Genomic DNA, 26,901 nt, shown 5'->3' with positions numbered 1-26,901 from the left:
TTAATCAGTTTGCCATTCTCCGGTGTGGCACGCTTGTGTGTGTGTGTGTGTGTGTGTGTGTGTGTGTGTGTGTGTGTGTGTGTGTGTGTGTGTGTGTGTGTGTGTGTGTGTGTGTGTGTGTGTGTGTGTGTGTGTTCATTCTACACACAGCATAGTGCTCTATATTAGGCTGTGTGTGCTAGCGTTGCCAATTTGTTTAAACAAGTTCACCCTCTCTGTTATTAACGTTGTAGGTCATTAGGATGCACAGCCAGCGTTCAGCGCTCGTTTGCTCATGCCTGGACTCTTACATGAAATCGGCGTTAATCAGATGCTTTGTCCCACTCTGTCGCTGACCTTTCTATATTCGAGGGCCACCAAAAGACCCCCCCCCACCCCTCCGCAGGCCGATGAATATCTGCAGGATGCGGGCTTTTTAGCCGCTGCAGAAATAGAAAAACAAACAAAGCTAAATAAACTAGGAAACAGGAGATCAGAGCGGTATGACTTTGTGCAGGTGCAGCTTAGGAGCACAGTCAGAACGAGTTAGGTGGAGTATAACGGCTCATTTAAACAACAAAGACACACAAAAAACAGAAAGGCAACAAACGACTGACTTTAAAAGGGATCCACATATCATGTCAGACACATAATAACAGGCGAGAGGGATGATTTTATTCCTAACAGGAGAAGTGCATTGAAGGCTGCGTGGGCGTGTGCGTGTGTGTGTGTGTGCGTGCGTGTGCGTGTGTGTGTGTGTGTGTGTGCGTGTCGAACTCTTATTTCCTGACACTCACAACCTGAACAGCAACTTGTTGGTCCTGAAGGTGATGGACTAGCTTACAATATCCGTCAAGCCGCTGCGGTTTCAAGTTGAAAAGCTTTCAGGGTGAAACTATAAAAACATCACAATGAACCTGACAGGGAAACTCAAGCTGACAGGACGATGGTGTTTGCTTTGGGATACAGTGGGTCTACACTGTAAGACATGGAGCTACAAACAGCGTCCTACTGTTACTGATCTGAAGCTGAAGTGAACAGAATATGGTGAACATTTTTAAATCAGCAACATGTTTACACGTTTCCTTTTGCATACCTGTTGAGTTCATGGAAATGGTAGTAAATAGTAAATGGACTGCATTTATGTAGCGCTTGTTTCAGTCTTTACGACCCCTCAAAGCACTTAAAGTGTTATCCATTAACACACATTCACACCGAGGCAACCTTACAAATTGTCACCTGCTTCTCAGGAGTGATAAACAATCACACAGACACACTCATCATCATCAACGGTCATGGGAGCAATACATTGATATTGTTCGAAGGCCAAACCAGATAAGCATCACAAGAGCTTCCTAAATAAAAAGCCAATGAGATGCTTCCATTGATTTATTGCAGAAATATTCTCTGTGGCACAAACACATATTTATGAAGTTTATACGTTTTGTTCAACAGGATTATCTCCACATATTGAAACCACCTTTAAGATTTTGAAGCATACATGCAATCGCCAAAAGTAGAAAGCTAATCTCCAGCAATGTGCCTCACTCACCTATATTTTCCTGAACAGAAAGATCGTAACAAAAGTCTGCGTCAGATTCTTTAGGTGTCCTTAAATCACAGAATTGATCAAACCTGTGTTCTTAAGATATCCCATAGTCTTTAAGGACAATTTGATGCCTAGATTTCGTAAGCTAAGAAAAACACTGTAACCCTTTTTCCATTTCTCTGTTCATAACTCTTTTTTAATGGACAAGGCCATTTCTCTTCTTAAAGGGGACCTATCATGCAAAATGCACTTTTGCACGTCTTTTAAACATGAATATGTGTCCCCGGTGTTCCAGGGAACTCACCAAGTGTCATAAAACACAACCCTCTCTATTTTCCTCCATACCCAAATCTCTAAAAAAGGGGCTGCAACGGATCTGATAAAAACTGATCCAGATTTGAACACTGTCCTGACGTCAGGACGGTGGCGCTACGGCTATTGGGCCAACTCCACCAATCAGGAGGAGACAGCCACGGCCATTGCCGTTCGAAAGCGCTGGAGACGCTGTAGTACATATGCCAGGCCTGTAGGTGGTGCTGTTCTCACTGAATCTGCCCTTGCAAAAAGAGAGCTAACATTTTTCAAATTGAGCGAAATGAGGCATGGCTAAAATGCATGATCTGTTTGGTATTTTGAAGAAAAAAAAGTATAAATATGCCTTATATAGGTATGGTCCTACACTATATTATTCAAATATAGCATGATAGGTCCACTTTAAATTTAATTTTCTACAGTGTGAAAGATCCGACCCTCACATGATTAATAATGACACATATTGTATGAACTTATTGTATGCTCTGCAGTGGACTTACGGTAGCTTTCTATGGTAGTTACACTAAGTAATAAAGACACATTGGTATTGTTTATTTCATGTGACAATGTGCAAATAAAAAACAAAGATAGCCACATTTTATTTTGTTGAACCAACAGAACAAATCATATATTGAAGAAAAATAAATCTTCCCCCCCCCCACACAACAACAGCTGCATAGCAAAGAGGATTTCATGTTTTATATATGGCTGCAAAAACAAATTTGTACCCGATATGACAGCGGAGCAGCGAAGCAAATAGTTGTTTTCTATCAGACGCTTACTGTGGCCTGCAGGGTTTAGTTTGATGCAACTGTCGCACTGCTGGAGCCATCTCAGCTAACAGCCAAGTGATGCTGACCACACACACACTTATAGACACACACTATCTCCTCCTGCACACACAACGCCTCACACTCCTCCTCTGCCATCTTTACAGAATCTCTTTGTGCCTCTTCCTCTCAGTTTATGATCTGATATAAGCTGCACCAAACTCAAATGGCCTGGATAAAAAGGCTAAGAAAACCCTGGCTTGGTTGAGCCTCTCTAAAAAAAGGAGTTATTACAACTGACCCAAAACCCAATAACCTTATTTAGACTGGAAATGTTATGCCGAGGAGAAATGAGGTCAGGAGAAGGGGGAGAATATGAAAACACGTAAAAGTTCAAGAGGACAACAAGAGTTGGACGATAAGAGAAGATTGAAGGTTACAGACAGAAAATAGTCTTTTTTATTCGCTGCTATGGTGATAAGCCAAGAGAAATACATGAACTCAACAAGGGCATGGTTCTGTGTTTAAAGAACAAAACACAGGCAGCAACAGGAAGGGAAACTAATGTACTGTTTGATAAACACATCACTTGTATATTCTCCCAAACACTCAGGTGTCTTCCCTCTTCCTCCCAAACAAAGCAGAGTTCAATCGCACTCAATTGTCCCTCCAGGCTTCCTTACGGCAAGATGGCGTTGATGAGTTTTAAAAAAATGTGATTTATTCATCTCGTTTCACGCCTAAATTCAACAAGTCTGGTATGGAATAATCTGCAGATACCCTGGCTCAAAATTAGACCTCACTTTTCTTTAGATGTCAGTTTTTTAACCATGAAAAATGCCAAAATGTGGCCTTTTTAAATGAACTACGCTGGAGTCTTTTGCCTTTTACCTGCATTGTAGCATTGCAGCTGTAACGCCGTAAATAGTCTGCTGTGGGACTAATAAAAGGTTTCTGATTCTGCGACAGACTATGTAAGGCTTATTTCTAGGCTATTGTTGACATGCCTGCATAAAACTGTTAAAATTGCTGGATTTATTTAGAAATTATGAAATAACTGTTAACCATGAGATGTCCTTGAGCATATACTCATAGATTAGCATAGATAAAAACTTCAATGATCTCCCCACAATCATTTTTTAGATATTGTTGCTGGTATTTAAAAGTTAAGAAACCGAGAAAGTGTATTAAAAAAGAAGGGATGACATGCAGAATGAATCCCATGAGCTTCGTTAGCATCAATATTACTGTTATAGTAAAATGCTTTTTCATTAATGAACCCACCAATGAAAGAAATGACAGAAAGCTGCAAAATTCCAGATGAAATGATAGCCCTTTTCATTCAGTCTTACATATCAATCCATAAATCTGTATCCACATGCTCTCATAAACGCAGTCCAAAAGTCTTATTTAATTCTTTCTGATGAAAAATACTTCTTTAAAATGTAATCCAGGGCGCTTGTCTCCTTTCCAATTCAACTGCAGTGTTTCCCAAAAGACCGCATGGGGTTATCATGTTCTGTGGTGTTACATAAAGACTAATGGCAGGTGGTTGTTAGTGCTAGTATTACAACTGAGACCCTTTCATAGTGGGCAGGGACATCATAACTTAAAGGAACATCTTTTTGAATTCCTGGCAGACGGGAGGCCCAGTCGCAGGGCATCGCAAGTTCATTTTAACATTTTAAAGGTCACCTATTATGCAAAATCCACTTTTTCATGTCTCTTCTACATCAACATGTGTCCCCTCTTCTTCATGTCTCTTCTACATCAACATGTGTCCCCTCTTCTTCATGTCTCTTCTACATCAACATGTCCTGATCCATTTATATAAAAACCTGTCTGAAAATGAGCTGATCAGACTTTGGCCACTTTATGATGTCATCACGATGTTTTGGCTTGTGTAACCATTAGCCAATCAGCAACCAAGGTAACCCCCCCCCCCCACCTTATCACCTGAATCTCCTCCTAGAGCACCATTGTGTTCTTTTTAACCAAATATCTCTCAGAGGGGCGTGGGGAGGGGCTCCTTATTTTCATCTAAAGTAACAGACAGAGAATCAGCACTTTGGAAACAGGGCTGAAACAGAGGGGATTATGGGATGCTGCAATGATCTGTTTGGTGTTTCAGCCAATCAGAGACATGTTCTGTATATATCTGAGAGCTGTAATATATTGATGAAAGACAGTATAATAGGGGACTTTTAAACTGGGTGAAACGTCACCCGGAAAACAGCCAATTCTGGGCGGCTGTGTAAATCTAAAAGTAGCGTGTCTCTATCTGTGCGTTTCTGACTCACTTCAACACAGCTGCTGCAGGAAGACGCACGGCTGAGAGACGGAAAACAAGATAGATAAAAGAGGGTGAGAAAGGCCCGATATAGACATCACAAGCTGTGCTGTCCACTCTGCACCGAGGTGAACAAAAGAGATACAGAGAGAGATGAGTTAGGAAGTGTGAGAGCGCATGAGAGCGGCAGATGGACCAATAGAAAAAGACAGAAATGGTTTATAAAAAGAGGCTAAATCTGGAGCTCTTTGTCACTGCTGCATCACAGAGAGCTCCACCAGCGCTTGGATCACACATGTTTTTTTGGGTGAGCAGTAATATTACTTTGAAACGCAGCAGTGATGACAATGTTAAAGTAGAGTCTGTCAGCTTTAATTCCGGGGTGTTTTCATCACACCCGGATGAACAGTGAGGGAACTAAAGCCCTCTCTTAGTGCATGTTCTGCCGGGCTGCAGGTGCCAGAAGTGTTGGGACAGATTAAGATTAGGTTTACATTTGGAAAGTAGTCCATTTCAGCATCAGGAGTCTGAATTTTAATATACACTGACAGGACTTTGCTAGTGTGAAGATAGCGGATTAAATGACAGTCAGCTGGTAGCTATGGATAAATGGTAGCACATGTTTTCACTTGTTTGTGAATGAACCTGTGCTTCCATGATGCCAACAGATCAGAAATAGGTTATGTGAATAGTCCTGTCTTATCAGAGCTAAGATTTCTATTGGTTCTGCCTTGGTTTACATGCTTTAATGCTCTCATACTGTCTGCTTGAATACTTTAAATCACCCACGCTCCATTTAGGCACCTGTCTCTATAACACACTCTCCAAAAAGTCTGGTCTGATTATCTTGAGAAAATAAATGTGGCGCACCTTTGCAAAGGTTGATCAAAATCCGTGGGCAAGTGTGCGCACAAGGAACATTTCCAAATACTAAAACAAGGAGCACATCATTAAATCAATATATCAGTTTGTGGGCTTAGAAAGAAATCTTCAAAAAAACAACAATTCAAAAAACCTGTTGCTCAACTTTAGAATACAATTAAATACAATAAAAATACAAATAAAGCAACGAATGTAAAGAAAAATATTTATATGAATAAAATAAATACAGCAAAACATCCACATTGTACTAAAACATACTGTATAACAACAATTCATATATAAAAATGTCTATATTACATTGTATACAGTGGTGTATTAACATAAACATCTACTGTAGTATTTTCCCTCTGTGAGCCCTGGATGATATTCTTGGTTGGCCAATGTAACCCAAAATACAGTTTGAAAATACAAACCGAAAGGATATGTAAACAAAGCAGTAAAACTGAATGAAATAAATAATCAATAAGTTCTACGCTGCTGCTTCTTTATTTAGTATTTCCTGTTTACAGCTTTAGCCTCAATGTTGGAGCATGTTATCCGGTATGTAGACGTCAAGGTATAAGTGAGTTAAGTGGAGACATTATTTATGATATAGTAGGCTCACAGTGAAGGCCATGTCTCATAGTATGTTTCCAAGAAGAGTTTAACTGAGACCCGCTCAGGCCTTAAAGAAAGGCTCCATGTTTAACATTACATTACATTACATTAAATTACATTACATTACATTACATGTCACTTGTTAGACACTTTTATCCAAAGCGACTTACATACTGTTAGAAATTAAAATCAATGTTTTATGGCATAATTTAGTTTAAACATTACGTCAGCTTAAAAGCAGTTTTATTCTGAAAATCCTTCATTTCCGGTTAGCATTAGCATGTGGCTAACGTTTTGAAACCGTGAATTGAAGGTGAAATGACATGTGATGTTGTACACTAAACACACTGGGATTAGCACTCATTTATTGACGCTGAATAACGTTTATCAGGGAATGTTTAAATAACCACAGACACCAGAAGGATGTAATTTAGCAACAAAAAAAGGCAGGAATTGCATTGGACCCGCCCCCCCGACGACGCTGGCCAATAGGAGAAGACCTCAGATGACAACAGGAAGACCAAGCCAAGAATCAAGGATCGAGCCTCCTGACCTGGGCTGACCAACACATGGGGAGAGGGTCTCTGCTTGAAATTTCATTTGTAAACCACCGCATCTTTTGTGTAATTAAATGCTGTTAACTTTTATAAGCTTGCCTTGACTCTTTTCAGTCTCTCCTGCTCTCGGGGTTCAAGAATATCTAACAATACTCAATATACAATCCCCACAGGAGCAATTTGGGGTGAAGTGTCTCAGGGACACAACGACATGCTGACTGCAGTGGGGTTTGAACCTATGACCCCCTGATCCGAACACCAACGCACAAGCCACTGCACCACACGCCTCCGCAGATCCACATATTCCTCTAACCAGATACAAAAAGAAGGATTTACTTTCTTGGAGGCAAACCAGAGTGAAAAGAGATCCTTTACTTACAAATGATACTTGTTTGTCAGATTAGCTTTAGCTAGAGACATTAGAAAGTCCGCCAAAGGGAGTTTTGTCAACAAAGAAATTGCGATAACCTTAGTTTATTTAGCTAGCTAACTATAGCTAACATAACACCTTAGTTTATTTAGCTAGCTAACTATAGCTAACATAACACCTTAGTTTATTTAGCTAGCTAACTATAGCTAACATAACACCTTAATTTATTTAGCTAGCTAACTATAGCTAACATAACACCTTAGTTTATTTAGCTAGCTAACTATAGCTAACATAACACCTTAGTTTATTTAGCTAGCTAACTATAGCTAACATAACACCTTAGTTTATTTAGCTAGCTAACTATAGCTAACATAACACCTTAGTTTATTTAGCTAGCTAACTATAGCTAACATAACACCTTAGTTTATTTAGCTAGCTAACTACTGTATAGCTAACATAATTTAGCGGCCAAACTGAATGAAATGAATAATTGATAAGCTCTACGCTGCAATGCAAGAAGAATGCTGCTTTTTTATTCAACATTTCCTGTTTACAGCTTTCGCCTCAATGTTGTAGTATGTTATCAAGTTAAATACGAGTGAGCTGGAAACATTATTGATGTGAAAATACAGGGAAGGCTATGTTACATAGTGTGTTTCCAAGAAGAGCTTTCTCTGTCCCAGTGGCTGCTCAGGCCTTAAAGAAAGGACTTCCTTTGCTTATCCATTATGCATAGTGACCAGGGTACCTTTAGCTGGAGACATTCAAAAGTCAGCCAGAGAAAGAGTTAACAGATCTAGCGTTAGCTTAATTAGCAGGGTTCATACACTTTTTCACCAATGATTTTCAATGACTTTTCCATGACTTCTCCATGACCTTTACCTAGTTTTCCATGATCAAAAAAATGACTCTTTCTCAGCGGTACCACTGAAAATGGTTTATTTTAACATGGAACAGGAAAATAAGGTCTGCATATGAAACAGGTTGTGCCTATCTAAAACAAATCCAATAGTAGGCTTACTAGCTTCTACACGCTAAAGCAACTAAAATCTCTCACCAGCAAAATACCTCGTCAGTTAAATGCCATTTTACGTTTCATTACTATACAATACAGTATTTATTATCATTATAGTATTACTATTTTGGCGATTAGCTAAAATTTAAATTATATTTGATGCAACTTTAGTTACATTTCCATGACTTTTCCAAAACTTTGGGGAAAATATTGTTTTCCATAACTTTTCCAGGGCCTGGAATTAGCATTTTGAATTTCCATGACTTTTCCAGGTTTTTAATGACCGTAAGAACCCTGAATTAGCCAACTAGCTAGAGCTAAATCTACTGCAAGTTACACATTTAACACTGGTGGGCTAGAAACAGGCAGGTGCCCTTTTCTGAACTCAAGGACTCATTCATTTCAAAAGTTTTGTGTGGGAAAATTGTCAACCCTTTTTTATTTTAGGTGCCGTTTGACATTGAAAGGATTTACAGCGATCCAAAGTTTTGGGGCTTATAGCAAACGGACTACAAAGCTGGTAAAACAAACAAGAAAGTAAGTTGTTACCTTGTTGTGAACACACTTTTAAACCTTACATACTGCCGGGAGATGATCCCTGCTGGGCTCAATACAGAAAGTAGATGACATCTTTTTTTGGTGTGATGATTTCACTCTAGTGTGGGTCTTTTAGATTCATCCACATGCCCACACATTTTACCTGAAACACTGATGTCATGACGGCATTATGAGGAAAAGAGTCCTACTTTATTTATTCTGAAATCATTATATTTACTTACAATAATTCAAGTGAAAAGATCATTTGATAAGGCCTAAAAAGGCTATTGTGCTCACTTCAAACAGATTCATCCTGAGAGGAGTAGCATGCATTATGCAGTATTTTGTCTTTTTAAGGGTCACAGTCACTTGTATTACACAGCGAAGACAACGGGCATCATACAGGCATATCGCGAATATTCTTTTTTTTAACAGCATCTACTCTCTGAACAGCGGAGACTCTGAGTTGCTGGCTTGTAATTGTTGTTCGTGTTCTTGACGTTGTTTATGGTTAATTAATGAGCTGGTGGATCAAAAGGAGAATCCCTGATCCCACTGGAAGTTTCGACCCATATCCTCCAGAAGCTCCCTCTACTTATCAATACAACACGGCAGATATAAAAATACACCATGGGAAAACAAAACAAAAAAGATCTGCAGTAATTTGAACTGCACAGCTACAAGACTTCTAATAGAGTTGTTTGTTTAATGGATGCGAGTCTGCTGAATCTGGGTTAGGATGATCCAGCCTTTAAGCAACAGAAGACTCAGTTTGCAGCACTAATGTAACAAGGCCCCAATTTTAAGAGCAAGGACTTGCTTTTTAAATGTAAACAAGAGGTGCTTCCTAATGACTCACATGATGCCTCTTCACAGGTTTGATAGGATTACTTTACAACAGCGAATGCCTTTTAGAAAACCTATTAGTGCATGTCTTCCAGATTGTTTTATTGATAAAACAATAAAGCAATGCAACAGAGCCAAATGGACGAATACAAACCAGTATAGTTTGCTCATTGATGTTATCTCATAAAGCAATTATGTTGGATCATTGCCGTAATTGCCTATAGAATGTGTTTGTACTACAGCAACAGGTATCTATATCTCTATCTATGTCCAACCTTCGAATAGAAAAAGTACATAAAAACACCTTTGAATAGTCATAGTTCCTACTTGTGAACTCGAGTCGAATTGGTCATTATTTGCACTATGTTAATGAAAAACCATGGACGAAAGTGTAATTGCCTGAATTTAATTAAAATTAAACACATTATTACTTTGTATAACCTGTTAATTGATGTCAAAAAGTTATTAGGTAGCTGGTAACAGTTAAAACAATTGTGAAGTGCCTGAGGAGAGTTTACCTTTATCTCTGTTTCATAGATTTACAGAGCTGAAAATCCTTCTCTAGGATTCCCTCTTTCATTATCTCCAGCTTCACTTCGGCTGCTCTAGTTATTTTAGAAAGGTATTCTAACAGCTGAAAGACAGTGACAATATATCTATGACACCCTTAATTGTCCATATACGGCTTTGTTGAATACTCCATTCTGATTGGTCAATTTGGACATTCCATGGGTTGTTTATTTTTCGCTAAACAACAGCCTGCTGCTAAGGAGAACAGACCGTTGCTAAGGAGAACATACGATACGATACGATACGATATTACTTTATTTGTCAGATCAAGTCTGAAATTTGACTTGCGTCACAGCAGCTCCATGTCCAACATCAACAGACAAATATCCAGACAAAAATACATGAAACACAAACAACAAACATTTAACATAACAGCACAATCAGTGAGAGAAAAGCTGCTCAAAGAGCCTTCAGCGTGCATTTGATCTGGGATTTAGCTCTGTATTTACTGAGAGGATTGACTGATGCACAAAGGAGTGCTTCAGTCTGACTTTATTGAATCGTGGGACCCTGTATCTCCGATTAGATGGTAGCAGTTCATATTCACTGTTCAGAACATGGTTTGGGTCAGAGATTACCGACAGACCGTTGCCGTTAAAGAGAACAGACCGTTGCTAAGTAGAACAGACTGTTGCTAAGGAGAACAGACTGTTGCTAAGGAGAAAAGACTATTGCTAAGTAGACCAGACCGTTGCTAAGGAGAACAGACTGTTGCTAAGGAGAACGGACCATTGCTAAAGAGAACAGAACATTGCTAAGGAGAAGAGACTGTTGCTAAAGAGAACAGACCGTTGCTAAGGAGAACAGACTGTTGCTAAGGAGATCAGACCATTGCTAAAGAGAGAAGACTGTTGCTAAGGAGAAGAAACCGTTGCTAAGGAGAAGAAACCGTTGCTAAAGAGAACAGACTGTTGCTAAAGAGAACAGACTATTGCTAAGGAGAACAGACAGTTGCTAAGGAGAACAGACCGTTGCTAAGGAGAACAGACCATTGCTAAAGAGAAAAGACTGTTGCTAAGGAGAAGAGACCGTTGCTAAAGAGAACAGACCATTGCTAAGGAGAACAGACCTTTGCTAAGGAGAACAGCCCATTGCTAAGGAGGATCAACGGACTACGTGCATTCATATCAGTCCGCAGAAAGAAGTCCGGTCAATTTAAAGTCAGCTGTGGTCAACAAACATTGGAATACTTTTTAAACGGGGATAACAAAGGGCACACAATAATAATAACTACCAAATGCCAAATCCATGCTGTTATCATTTTTACTTTCATAATTGAATTTACATTTAATTAAAAACAGTCACATGCTGGTGAGTGTGAGTGATCTTCAGGTTCAGTGAGGTGTTTCTGTGCTGTATCTTCAGCAGCTTGTATGCATTGTTCAGGCGATGTTACATCACTTCCTGCCCACCTCCTTCACTGGAGCCCCACAGATCAGTGTCACGCATTTCTGCAGAAACCTCGGTGGACATGCAAACTGGATTATGTAATTTGTTTTTATTACTCACAGAGAATGAAGAGCAACACGCAATAAAGCTGAAGATTAAAATGCTTACGCCTTCATCCCCTTGAGTTGTCTTTCTTCCCTCTTTGTTTTTATTCCCGTCAGCCTTTCACTCATTAACACTTTTTATGATTTCATTGTCTTTCCTTTCATTTTTCAGGCCTTTTGGGACAAATTTCAACTGGCCTCTTACTTTGACAGCTTTTAAAACCCACTTAGACCAGACAACCATGAAGATTAAAGTGGACCTATTATGCTATATTGGAAACATATATTGTAGGGCCATACCTATACAAAACATGTATGTGAGGTTTTCTGCTTAAAATACCAAACAGATCCCCCATTGTAGCCATGCCTCATACTGCTCAAACCCCTCTATTGCAGCCCTGTTAGGGAAACGCAGATTTTGGGTCCTTAGCTTAAAAAATAAATAAGAGGAGGCGGAGCTAATGCCTGATCAGAATTCTACCGGAGATAAAGTTAAATTCTGCTGTGATAAAACGCCATCCTGTTCTAAACCACATCAAGGATTATTTCTGAAACAGTATGGAGCTCAAATGCTTTTTCTCTTGCACGTTTATCACAAGGTGAGTTCCTTTTTTTATTTCCTGCTTTTTAAACACATGTGCTCTCCAGTACAGGTTAGCTCTGAGTGTTAGCGAGGCTTGCTAATGTAAACAAAGATGAGATTACGTCCAAAACACGTCAGGCATTGTTTCTGATAGCAACTTTCTGTGGGTCCACCATCCGAAATTACGTCATATCGACAGCAAATCTGTATCCGCTCGTTGTACCCCCGTTTTTTAAAGATTTGGGTACGGAAGAAAAGAGAAAAGGTTTTATTTTCTGACGCTGCATGAGTTCCCCGACACACCGGGGACACATAGTTATGTATAAAAGACATCAAAAAGTGCACTTTGCATGATAGGTCCCCTTTAAGTTGAGAATACCCACTCATCCAGACACTCGCACATCTGGTGAATCTGGTGAAGCGTACCGTACATAAACCAGACATTACACAGGGTGAGAATACTAATACAAAATAAGGGAAACCGATTAACTAAAAACTCAGATCATGACACGCTTAACGGAAACCCAAAGTCACGGCCAGTGTCAAAGGGATTACTGACATTTTTTTCCATATTTAAGAACCTCACGTTCATTTAGATCTCTTTTCCAAAAACAATTTACTGCCCTGTGCACAGCCGAGCAGAAAACATGACCAGAAGAGGAGGAAAAGAGCATCGAGCCCCTTGGGATTGTTCTCAAATATAAACAAAGTCAAAGCCAATAAGTTGCATTAGCATCATCGTATTAAAGCTGAACTAGGTCACAGTGTTTCCCAGGTTAATTATGGCTGAGCCCTGTCCAATATCTATTTGTGTCTGGCAGGCCTCTATGTGTCCAACGAGACTCGATGTGACATTTTCAAAAATCAATAACTTGGTGAGTCGGATATTTGTCTCAGAGGCGAGACAGCTGACAGCTGCTCATGTAAATCTGTGAATCTTCACATCTGGACCGTCAGTGGTGCTGCTGACACTGAAGGCTTGCAGACATATGCAGAATATTAAGGCAACTCCCAGATGGGTGGAAAAATGAGTGGTGGACAATTATAACCACATGCTGTCTCTCCTTTTGCAAGACATATCTGTTCTCTTTTTATAAGGTTCCTTAGGGAGGGAAATGACCCAGAAGAAGTGGCAGCCATGATGAAAGCTGTTCAAGTTTTCTAAATAATAGGAAAGGGGCTTCAATGCTTCCTTTGTTATCTCAGTTAGCAGAGGATATACTGGACCGTGCTTTACCAAAGGAAAGGAGATCATTCCGTCCCACAATTCCGCCTTAAAACGGTTCCCTCTTCTGTGTGGTTTAGCCGAGCCATTTTACAATATTTCGGCTATAAAACTTGTTACATATCAGGGATGAGAAAATCCTTCGTCCTGCATCACAGGCAGATTTAATTCATCAGACGGTGACTCGACAACTGTGAGAACCCAATGGAGAATGACAAAGAAAATGGACAATAAATAAGTAAGCACCATTAAAAATGCACCACACATACATGTGCATACATCAGTGAAAACAAAGTTTGGCACACTGGGGGAATTATTTCTTATTAATGTTAAACCTACTTTCTCATTTGGACGATTCCAACGAGACACCTCCTATTGTCCGTCAAATAGAGGACAACATCATGCAGAACTTCCAGTTATAAAAGATCTTCATCATGCAATGCAACCACTGTAAAACCTGCTCTGGGAACATCTCTTGTTGCTGATAAGAGGTTTGAATCAGTGCAGCTGCAGAAAGTACAATTCTCTGCTCAATGTTCCCTTCACGGCCCTCAACAGACCAAAAAACCTTCTTTCTTTGAATGTGTTTTGTGCTAATTGAGGTATTTCTCAAGCTCCAGGTGGCTCACTGACATCAATAAATCATTACCACAGACAAATGAAATTACTGCAACACCATTTCTTGCATTGTGGATCAGAGGCTGAGGGTTTAAGTACTCAATTGCATTGTTCATACATAACATAAAGAGATGCAAGGTGTGAAATGCAGATGGAAAAATATATCCTTTTCAGTAATCAGGCCGAAGAAAACATTGAAAACCTTCTAGGCGTTCCACTAGCTGTTTTCCCCTGCTTCAAATCTTTATGCAAATACAACATTGCATCATTGATATCAATCTTATCATCTAGTTAAAACATTTCCCAATATGATGATATGTTCATTTAAATGCTGTGAAGTGTATTTAAAAACTGTAAAATATTCACAACCCTCAAGAACTGTGACGACACTTTGACTTTTTCCAAAACTAATAAGACAACAAAGCATTACAAAAACAGGCATCACTCACCTCTATGAGTTTGCGCTCGTAGCTGGCGGCCAGCTCCTCGATGTCCTCCATGGATTTATTCTGCGGGACGGGGGCCTGCTCTTCACTCGACTGCAACACACACAGAGCTGCAGACACACAAAGACAAAAGCGGCGCTCCGTTTACTCAGACGTACAGACACTGTGACATGTCGATAGCACACACACAGCGGGGAACAACTCTTCTGACAACCAATTATAAACGCTGCGTTTCTGCCAATTATGCACATTGTGCTTCCCTCTGTAGCGCGATGTGTCACCTGCGGCTGTTTGATGCTTTTGTTTCAGCTGCGAGGCAAACAATGCAGATCTATATAATAAACACATTACCAGCCGAGGCAAGAGCCAGGGATTTCCATTTTATTTAATTATTGTCACACATTCAAGTCGATATGAGTCACGCACGGAGAAGAAAAAAACTCTCGCAGTCAGAGGCGTAGAACGACACCTATATGCACACAAATACAAACACTATTCCTTTTATTAGAAAACCATACTGTCAAAATGATAAACTCCCTACTTTCGCTTGTTTTACTCTCTGTTCGTTGCTTATTGTTTCTTTCCACTACTGCAGGGTAAAGCTCCACTTCTGAGGCCGTAAACATGAACTAATCAGGTTCCCACAGCGGAGCAGGGCACAAGTCGGAGCTATCTATCTCTGTGGTGCTTGGGAAACTTTTTTTTCACCTCAGCGAAAAGCAAATTAACGCTCTCTTCCAGCGTGCTGCAACACCTAGACAAACACACTGAGGTGAGAGATAGGAAGCGAGAGGAGAAGTAAAGTACAGAGACAGAAATCCAGCGTGACCAAAGGCTGCACAGAACTCAGATAAAAGTGTGACGATGGCAACTCAGGGAAGAGTTTTGGAATACAGCTGGACTTTGATTAAATAAAAGTGAAACCCAAGCAACTGTGAGAAAAGTCTAGACGGAGCGAGCAGGTATCGATAGAGGAGGCTCAGTGTAGGTCCAAACAGACGGGACAGCAGGGCGAAAGCTGCTGAGAAGGAATCAATAGCAGGTACAGGTAGAGAAATAAGAGCACTGTGGGATAAAGTCAGCCAATGGACTGAGGACACTCACACACAACATGCACTCTTCAAATGCATTCTCAGATTGATAGATTTGCTTCCTGGAGAGACTTTGTGGCCATTCATAGCATGTGAATTAACTTTGAAATATACCCGAAATTAATAACATACCCAAATAAGTTCAGTTTTATGATTGGATGAGATGAAGAAAAAGCTGGATATCTTCACATTCAGCTTTTCGATTTGACTGATTGAAAAAGATGCTACACAAATGTCCGTATGAACACAAAATCCAGACAAGATTTTGATCAGAAACGTAAAGGTTACAGACACAAAAGCTTCAAACACATATAGAAGATTGTACATAGTCATGAGCTCTCATACACTCTCTCTCTCTCTTACTTACACACACATACAGAAATGCCTAACCCTGCCTCAGGTAAAGGGGAACAGCAGCACAGCTTATCTCCGGCCCACCAATAGTATCGTACTCAGTCAGGAACCTAATAGCCTAGAAACCACACACACACACACACACACACACACACACACACACACACACACACACACACACACACACACACACACACACACACACACACACACACACACACACACACACACACACACACCACACACACACACACACACACACACACACACACACACACACACACACACACACACACACACACACACACACACACACACACACACACACACACACACACACACACACACACACACACACACACACACACACACACACACACACACACACACACACACACACACACACACACACACACAGGTCTCTTTAGGTGAGTCTCTAGGTAATAGATGAAGGTACATACTGTATGTAATTTGCTCTAATTCCTAACGTGGGTGAAAGCCTTCATAAAAAAGACAAGTTGTTGTTTTTGCCCTCAGAAAAGTTACAACACCAAAGAGTTAACGGAACAATAGAGAAGATATTTACTGACCTTGTCAGAAAAAAGGCTTACTTAGTCTGTTTGATTGTTATTATATTAAGAAAAATATAATATTGACAAAGATTTGAATTAAAAGTCCATAAAAATATCACTCATAATCTGCTCAAAATGTATTCTAATCGCTTGTTTTACACAACTTTCCTGCTGTTATTGTGTTCACTGGTTTGGTTAATTGCACAGTTCATGAGTTGTTGTTATTATTATGCACTGAATATTATATGAAATATCCATTAAATGTGTCACTTAGTCATGGGTCATCAGTTTAGTCCATGATAGAAAAGGGTTCCCTTAAGGGAAATCGATGGGAACACATCTGTGTGTGTGTGTGTGTGAGTGTGAGTGTGAGTGTGAGTGTGAGTGTGAGTGTGAGTGTGAGTGTGAGTGTGTGTGTGTGTGTGTGTGTGTGTGTCTGTCCCATTTCTCAGTCTGTGTCCCCCTGGGTTTTCACCTGAGTGTCTGTTTTCTCCAGAGACGCCTCTCTAATGATCACAGTGTGTGAGATAATGAGCCACTTTAGTGTGGAAGTCCACTGAGACTCACACACACACACACACACACACACACACACACACACACACACACACACACACACACACACACACACACACACACACACACACACACACACACACACACACACACACACACACACACACACACACACACACACACACACACACACACACACACACACACACACACACACACACACACACACACACACACACACACACACACAGACACACACACCTGACGGACACACACACACCATACATTCCCACACGGAGGGGAATTTCCTAGAAATTGACCTAAATGTTCAAATGCTTCCATCCAGAAAACATTACAGCTACAGATGTATTCCTTTACAATCTGCTAAGCGTTCTGTACTTATACCCACGTGTCATGTTAATATGATGGATAAACGTGGTTCATTTGTTATTTCTAACAATGTGTTATACAACAAATGATCTATTAAGGTTTTTGAATTAGGCAATAAAAGTCTGCTTGATCTGTTTACGGAATCAAAACAAAAAATCCTCAATTTGAATAAAATTATTCATCAGGTAAACTGAGACAACACTTTAATTAAATCAACTTTGAATTCTTCCAAAAATTGTGATTTCTACTACATCTTCTACAGTTGGGATAAAAGTGATGATGATTTTGAGTTTATTTTCCCTTTCTTTCCTGGAAAGAAAGCAGTATTGACGGCAGTAAGAAGGTTTTTATTGAAAGGCTGAACGCCAACTCATATGGATTGCCAAAGCCTACGCCTGGAACAGAAAAATATCAAATATTGGCGTGATGTTTTACGCTTAACCATTTTAATGAGCAAAATGGAGTTTGTTGACATTTAAAATGTTAGTTTTACTCAAGAAGTAGAAATAGATGAAACCATCACACTCTTAATTACAGCCTGTGAAGGGACAGTGAGGGTGAGACATAAATGGTATTAAATAAAGCACACGTTAATCATATTACAATTAAATAAGTACACACGCAAGGCAGCTTAGATAGGTACTTTAAGAATTAAGTGGAACAAGCAGCATGTAAACAAGGCATTGCACATGTGTCAGAAATCAAATGAACATGTATGCATAATAACTATACAAAAATAACAAAACAGTAAATGATAAAGTATTTAAGTATCAGCCAGTAGTAAATAGTAAACGTAGTTATTGCAAGGAGTTATTTTAAAAGTGTTGTTCTGTAGTTAAGTGCTGCTAAAATAATAATTATAATAGTAATATAGTATATTTACTCGAGTGCTGTACTTAAGAACAGTACAACCTCACCGTGGCCGTAAAGACCGTGAGAAGACGGTCCAGAATTTGCACCACAGAAGGGACATTTACAGCAAAGGGGACAGTGAGGGTGGGACATAAAAGGTATTAAAGAAGCAAGCACACGTTAACAGTCCTAATATGTTTTAAATTAACAAAATGTGCTTTTTCTTGTAACGAACAAACAGCTAAAACATCAACAAGGGTCTCTCCTCTGCCGGTTAATCAGGTCTTTGTCCAATCATCCTACGCTTCTCCTTCATCCTTTTCTTTCTTCCAACACTGATAATGATCTAAAGTCCACACAGCTGATCCTCCTCAGACCACAGGAGACCCTCACAGGACGGATACAGACTCAAGTTGAGTGAACTGGGTTTAAAGAGGCACAAAAGCAACAATGTTCATCAATACTAGAAATACCAATGAACAAATCTTTACTGTTTGAGAGAGAGAGGTCTTTCACAGCTGGTAATTGGGACTTTCTATCAATCCTCCACAGTTCTGTTGTTGCTACCTGCAGTCGGGATGCACACTGATATCGGCATGTCAGCGCCATTGGAAGATAAGGGATTTCAGATTAAATATCGGACAGAAGTGAACATTTCCTCCAATTATAAATGGGTGGTAAAACACTGGTAATCCAAGGGTTTTAAAGAAGGAGGGATGTTTCTGTTTTGTTTGGAAAGTGATTAGGCGCTTTCACACCGTAGTACTTTTCCCACAAAGGTTCATGAGAACTTAGTTCATCAGAACTCTTTAGTTCTCATGAACTAAGTACAGATCGCGTTCACACCGGAATAAGTTCCCTGAGGGAGGATTAGGCAAATGAAGCCGCTGACGTCACTTCGTCTTCTTCTGCTTTGGGTTTACTGGCAGGCCGCAAACCACTTCACGGCGTATACTGCCACCCGAAGTCCCCGGCCGGAAGTCCCCGGAGTTGGGGACTGGCTTCAGTAGAAGCTGCTGGGACTCCCTGCAGCTTCTACTGAAGCCTTCCGAGTAAATCGCCAGAATGCCGACACCTCCTCATCTCCACCGCTCCCATGTTTTCTTTTGTGTTGCCATAAATTAGTCTCTCTGCGTTTCTGCGCTGGGCTAATGCTAATGCTAATAATGCTAATGCGAGTATAATAAAATGGCGGCTTCACAACACTTTTTGGGAGTTTTACGGGGCGTGGTTTGCAATCCGCCCAGCCAATCAGACATAGGAACCTTTTTCTCCCACGAAAGTACCTGCTCTCTAGCAGGGACTGAAAAGGGGGTGAAAAGGTTCTCATGAACTAATTTTAGTTCTGGATTTTTTTGGTGTGAACGCGACATTTAAGAACTAAAGTGGGAAAAGTACTGTGGTGTGAAACATTCTGAATGCATGGTGTTTAATGTCTGCCAGTGGGCTATGAATAAAAACAGCAGGAGTATTAGATTAATTTTGATTAAATTAGACTTTATAGATGCAAATTTAGGATTATTTTAAATTAAATGTTAGAAAATGTTTTAATTGATTTCATTTTTGTATTAATGCTAATGCCCCTTCATGAGAAACTTGATGTTTTTCTACAATTAGTTTATAAATGGAAAGAAATATGTGCGTATATTGGCTCAAATTGGTTGGAAAATCTGCAAGAATGGACTATCCTAGATCCCTACATTTTAAAAGAATTAAAGTTCATCCTTCTTGCAAAATCTGGGTTTGCAAAACAGATCAATCCAGATCCACCTTCACATAAACGTTCATATAAAAGGGTTGATTGTGTCCTGCTCAAAAACCAAAGAAAGGCAGGAACAAAGAAAGCCTCACATTAGGGGAACACTTCGAACCCTCTCTGTGAAATCAAGTGAAACCTTTAATATCCTCTCCAAAGCTTAGTCTGGAGATGATAATGTGAGGAGGCTGAGAGATGTGAGCGGTGCTGCTCCGTCCATTAGCAGGAGGAAAACGTGGTGGTGAAATATATTTTGAAATGCAAGGGTTTATTATTTCTGAATCTGCTGGTGGGCTTTGAAGAAAAACTGTAGGAGTTTTAGTTTTAGAGTAGATAAGATTAGACAGACTTTAACGATCCCAATTGTATTGACTTTTGTTATTTTATTAATGCTAATGCCACATCAAAAGAAACGTGATGTGTGGGGCAGAGAGCGTCCATTAGCAGGAGGAAACGTGGCGGTGCATCGGAGACCCTGAACGCACCGCGGCCTGAGAACAAACACCGTCATCCTGCTCAATAAAACATGTGCATGGTGCCTCCACTGCATCTCATCCAGCGGAGCGCACACACCCACGGCTCACTGTGAAATTGGGGCTCTTCTGAATCTCCTCTTCCATATCTGATCTGCTTATGAAATCGCTGCGAGCTCCTGATTCCCATGCTCTGTTCTTTTCGTGCCCCTAACTTTCACTTTCCAAAACATGTCCTTGTTTCCTCCGCTGTGAAGTATTGATTTATGTTTATCCTTTGTTGCTTTGACTCATGTATGCAACGTTCATTCATCCTCTTCCTTCATACCTACTCTACCTTTGATACTTCCTCCCTCCTTACCCATCCCCCCCCCCCTCCTCATTGTCTCACTCTCATCTTAATTATTTTTTGTTCACTCTTATCAATCTTTCAGTGCCATTCAATTGAACTTGGCAGCCCTCTCTCTGCACTGTGGAGTCCCTCGCCGCTAATCAAGCAAAGTGTGAAGGCCAGCATCTTTACAGCAGGAATATCAATGAACACATGCATAAAAACATGTTTCACAAACACACACACACACACACACACACACACACACACACACACACGATCAAAGCAAATTGAGGTTCAAGATCCAAAATCACGAGGGAAGAAAAATGGCTTGCTACACTAACAAAAGCATGCATTCCCTCCATTTTTTCGAACACACACACACACACACCCACCCACCCACACACACAGAGTTAATCACGCAGTCAGGCTGTACTCTGTTGATGGGATGGCGAGGGAGCAGGCGGCTGACTGAGTTAATTAACGAGTGCTAATCAAAAGCAATCTTCTTTCATTTTCTAATCGCTCATAGCTCATTTCTGGCGTTCCCCTCCTTCAGATTACAGACGCCTTTGTGCATCAGTTCATGTGTGTGTGTGTGTGTGTGTGTGTGTGTGTGTGTGTGTGTGTGTGTGTGTGTGTGTGTGTGTGTGTGTGTGTGTGTGGTGTGTGTGGTGTGTGTGTGTGTGTGTGTGGTGTGTGTGTGTGTAGAAATCAAGCCGACACACTGCTCTCACATGGGACCAACATGTTTTCATTCACACGCAGTGATGGTACTCTTAATGGTAGGGTAGGTAAGTTTGAGAAACCGGCTCGAGATACACTTTTTGTTATATCCCATGGAATGCTCTTAACATCCCGATAGCAATGAATATATTAAATGCTTTGACAAAAAATCCATTAAAAAATGTCATCTGTGGAAGCCGTAGTACTGTAAAAAGCACGACCAATCATCTGAGCCGGCCCGGCTAAAATAACTGGATGGCCTACCTGCCTGTCAGCCTTCCATCTGTGCACAGACTTATCTCGTGCCCTCATTGGTCATGTGCGCGTTCGTGTGTGTTGGAGGAGGGGCTCTGTAAGGAAGTGGCAGATTTTTTCCGGCTGTGTATTTTCAAATTCTAGCGCACTCAAGCTGGTTTCTCCAAAATTACCTACCCCACCTTTAAGGGGCCCTATTATAATTGTTGAAGTTGTCCCTTTCCTATATTGTATGTTATTTAGGTTTGTGTGCATGTACATGGTCTGCAAAGGCAAAAGTTTAAAGTTTCTCTTTAAGTAAAAATATTTCCTTTGCTAGTTCTTCTTCCACCTCTGCACACACGTGAGGCAGGGAGTGTTGAAATCACTCTCCTCCTGGCTCTCATGATCACAGCTGAGACACACACACACACACACACACACACACACACACACACACTGTTGCTATTTCACACCCATCTGCCGCCCTCTGAAGATGTCTGAGGAGGCATGAAAGACATGAAGACACCGGGGAAACACGTGTGAAGGTGTCTGACTAAGGGATCATTTCACAAAGAATACCAAGAAATGTGAACAAATGAAAGAATTAAGGATAAAGTTTGGGACTTCAAATTTTAAATCCACATTTGAATGCTGTGCAGCGTATTTATTTGTCTATTCATTCCTTTTTAAACCTGCTTATTTTTGCACAGCTGCAGATAAATATGAGAATTAGATTCTAGTGGTGGTTGTGTATGATTCCTTGTGTGTTTCAAATTGAAGATTTCCAATAACTCCAAAGCGTTGTAAAGTCAAAAATACTTTTTAAAAGATTGATGTTTTCATATCCATGTTTTTATCGAATGAAAAAGTATGCTCCAATTCATAGCGTTTGATCCGAATTGATGATTTCCAATAAGCGTTGGACAGACCTGAAGTCAACTAAAATATATATTTTTTTAAAAGATTGAATCATTTTCCAAAATTCTTAACATCTTTGTATCTATTGAGATATTATGCTCTGAAGCATGTTGTGGCATTTAGCATTTCAAAGACTTGTTCCTGTGGTTAAAAGAGTGTGTGCTCTTCCTCTTGTCGCACAAAAATGAACAATGGCGAGATATGTTAATAAAAGAAAGTTGATTTGATTAAAAAAATGATTGTTTTAGGGTGCTATGGTAGCTTTTTATCTCAGTGGGCAGACCATGGGTGCGTCTCACTTCTCTTATTTTTCATTTCCTCGCTCCTTGGGCTCGGTATCACCGGAAGTTGATTTGTCTGCGCCATCTTGAGTAGCGTCCCAGTGGCCTTATTTTTGCCGGAGGATCGAGGATCGAGGAGCGATAACGGAGGAGCGATAATCGAGGAACTACCAGACCATCCTCCGGTGAAATCCTCAGACACTCGCCCCGCCCCCTTACTGTGTATCGCTCACTGATTGGACGATGCAGCACATGCACTGATCTGGCTGCTGTCAGACGATCAGCTGTGCGGCGTCATCACAAACGGACGTCGCTTCACGTGACACTCCGGAGGAAACGACGTCCCATTGCTCTTAAAACTCATTTCCCTGCTTCTCGTGGTTTCCTTGCGTCTCTCCATGCTTCCCTGGTGGGAGGGACTAGTCGCAGGGAAACGACGCAAGTGAGGGACGCAAGGAATCCATTTAATCGCAGCTCATGTGTGAGTCTTCATAGCAAGGGTCCAGGGGTTCGAATCCCTACTGTTGCAAAATAGCCAAAAAAAGCATTCCCACAACATACACACACACACACACACACACACACACACACACACAACCTTTCATTTGAAGAGTGCTCTTTGTGCTCTGTTCTTGGAAGTGTCCAGAATAGCTCGAATCAGAGCAGAGCCACAGCCATGCGCCACCCATCAGGATCAAACCACCGCTCTCAGCCCCAAAAAAAGGTGAAAAGTGGTTGAAAGCATTTCTCTCCTGCCCTCAAATATCCCTTTTCCCCACCACACACAGGGTCAAATCATGTCCCAGCCCTTTGAATAGAAAATCTAAAAAGCAATTTTTTTCTTCCTGGAAATGTCATGATTTTGACTTGATTACTATCTTTGACTGTATAGCTGGAGCCGCTCTCAAACACAATGTCTCGTTAGCGCCAGAGCACCAGCTGATGGCCGAGATATTAAGGTGTGAAATCAGCCGTGGGCAGATGGTCAGGAATACTAATGGACAAACATTTCCTATTTACCAGAAATTCATAGTAACAAGACGAGATTAAAAGATGAATCATGCAGAAAAGGAAACACTGATGGTATTTTGTACACCCTTAATCAGAATGAGTTGATGATAACTTGGGCACAGGAGTATTGGAGTGTGTTGAAGTGTGTTTACATGCACAAAAACCTATATAACACACTACAGGAAAAAGCTTAAGAGCATAATAATACCCAAATGCGCCTCTTTAATACCCAAATGGTGGTGAAAAAAGTCATTTAAATTCATTATTCGCTTACATTTACTGCATAAAATGTACAATTATGTGAGATAAAGTCAATTCACAGTGAGTGAAATACATTTTTCTATTATAAAAGTGATAAAAAATAGGAGAAGTTTGAAAAAAATGTCTTATTCTTTGGGAAACTAAGACATCAAGGTGTGTGTGTGTGTGTGTGTGTGTGTGTGTGTGTGTGTGTGTGTGTGTGTGTGTGTGTGTGTGTCCTAGCATTACTATCCTTGTGGGGACCTAAATCTGTTTACACAATCAGGTGTGGGGACTCGCCTCCCTTATGGGGACATAATCATTAATTTTAGGGTGAAGACTTGGTTAGGGTTAGGCATCTGTTGGTTATGGTTAAGGTTAGGATAAGTCTCCAGGAAATGCATGTAAGTCAATGTAATGTCCCCTGTAGTGATGTATACATGGTATGTGTGTGTGTGTGTGCGTGTGTGTGTGCGTGCGTAATTGTCCATATGCATCACTGAAACACATGCTTGTGTCTGTTCTTATGATCCTGACAGCGACACATGCTCACTGTAATCCAATTTCTGTCCTCACTCTGATTATGTGAATTCAAGCTTAAGCCTTTCCTATAAATATGTATTAAATCATTCCACTACACATAATCCGAATATTGATCCTCTTCCTCCACCAACATGAGCACCATCACGTCTCTTTCGCAGCGCTCAGTGCAGCAGCTGTACTCTGTAACCTCGCAGAGAGTTTATGTAACGCTGAGAGGTGCGAGGGCCGAACTGAAGGCTGAGCACTTCAGATCGGAGCAGATGATGAAATGAAACTTTAATACTCCCTGTGGGGAAACTGGGTCATAGACGAAGGGAAGACAAGAAGGGAGAATATGGAGATAAAACACGTAATTACAACCAGAAAACTGTATCGAGGGTAAAACACAGGATTACATGATCAGGGTATATGCAGGAATCCTGAAGTCAAATGTAAAACCTTTTAAGACCTTTTTTAAGACCCTTTCCATACATTTTAAGACCTCATCGCCACTTGGAGTTCTAACCGGTTACCTTGGCGACACACTTTACCTCACATTGACTATATACAGTATTGATTGTCCTTCCTCCTTATCTTCCAACCATTTGGACGCAGACTTGCATTTCCCCATAACGATGTTGCTTAACAACCGGCGTAAACGGACCTTCGCGCGCTATCAAGCAGTGAGCGTGCTATGTCCTGTTCAGATGACGTCAAATCCAACGGGATGCCATAAATAAACTACACAGAATCACACTACACACCTACGCAATGATTACATTCAGGCACACTGTAGAATACAACCTCTTTGGACAATTTATATACTTATTGAAAACAAGCTACAAAATGTAATACCTTGGAAAATGCCGTTTAATACTTTTTAATAGCCTTAATTTTCGCTAAATTGATTGATCAACTTTTAAGACCCCTGATGTAACAGGATTACGCTATCAGGAGACACAAAAACGTAACTGTATTCCCGAGACAGATTTCTGTATGCTAGTAGCATTACAATGTTACTAAATAAATAGGAAAGGGCATTTCATGTGTGTTGTGTGGGTGTCTAATATTATTATTATTTCTATATGATCTAAATTTAAAGGGCCACATATTTTATTGATATCTGCCCAAAAGTGAGATTTTCTTTGAAGACAAAAAGTCAAAACTTCCCATGTGGTCCTAATCCTCTTCTGCACAACAATCATAAAAGTGGTGGTAACTAAAAATCAAAGAAGAAATACTGAAAAGTCAAACTTTTTCATTCAAGATTCAACCGATTAAAGATTAAAATGTGTTACATATATATATATATTGTGCATGTAAATGATCTGCAAAGACTCCAATCATAAAGTTCCCTCTCACACAATGAGCCTAACACATACTCAGGAGGAAAGAAACACTGTGGGGGGGGTTTGTAATTAAATCTGGGTTTTAAAGTCTCCACCTTGAGCACAGCATGCCCTTTTCAACAAACAGGTAACAGTTAGTAACGCAGCTTTACGAGATTATCGCTTCTTATCCTGGCACACAGTCGGGTTCAAATGTATTTTATCTGCGTGCATTAAGAAGATTTATGTCCCGCTAACTATTTGCTTAATTTGTTTTGTTGCCTTTCTACCTTCTGTCAGAGTATCCTAAAGCGTCCGTCTCTGCAAACTGAAGGAGGGGAGAGACGTGTGATCAGGTGTGTGTTTTGAGGAGGAGGAGGAGAGGGGGGAGAAAACCTAATTATTCCTGTGATCAAAGCAATTATTGGAGGGAAAGAAAAGAGAGCCTCTGACCTAAAAACGTCTCAGCCGGAAAAGCTCCACAGCTCAATCTGCTGCAACATGAATGGAGTTATCAAACACTCACACAGCGCTCGCCTGTATGTTCATGCGCGACACATTTAGCAGGATAATGCAAAACGTGAAGCACTGTACTTAAACTCACCAATTGATTACAACGTGACTCACAACATGTGCCATTTTAAGTGGTTTAAAAAGCACTTAC

At 40.4% G+C, this 26,901-nt stretch overlaps 1 protein-coding gene across 1 annotated transcript in view; it reads right to left on the bottom strand.

Moving 5' to 3' along the window:
- snx29 (sorting nexin 29) overlaps positions 1–26,901 on the bottom strand; it is a 172,215-nt gene that overhangs the window by 67,361 nt on the left and 77,953 nt on the right. Inside the window, exon 15 of the mRNA XM_034119891.1 lies at positions 14,643–14,749. Within this exon, the coding sequence (XP_033975782.1) occupies positions 14,643–14,749 (107 nt within the window). The remainder of the gene's footprint in view (positions 1–14,642; positions 14,750–26,901) is intronic.

This window comes from Trematomus bernacchii, unplaced genomic scaffold, assembly GCF_902827165.1.
Source record: "Trematomus bernacchii unplaced genomic scaffold, fTreBer1.1, whole genome shotgun sequence".
Classification (NCBI taxonomy): domain Eukaryota; kingdom Metazoa; phylum Chordata; class Actinopteri; order Perciformes; family Nototheniidae; genus Trematomus; species Trematomus bernacchii.
Note: the sequence above shows the minus strand (reverse complement) of the source record. Positions and strands in the feature narration are given on the sequence as shown.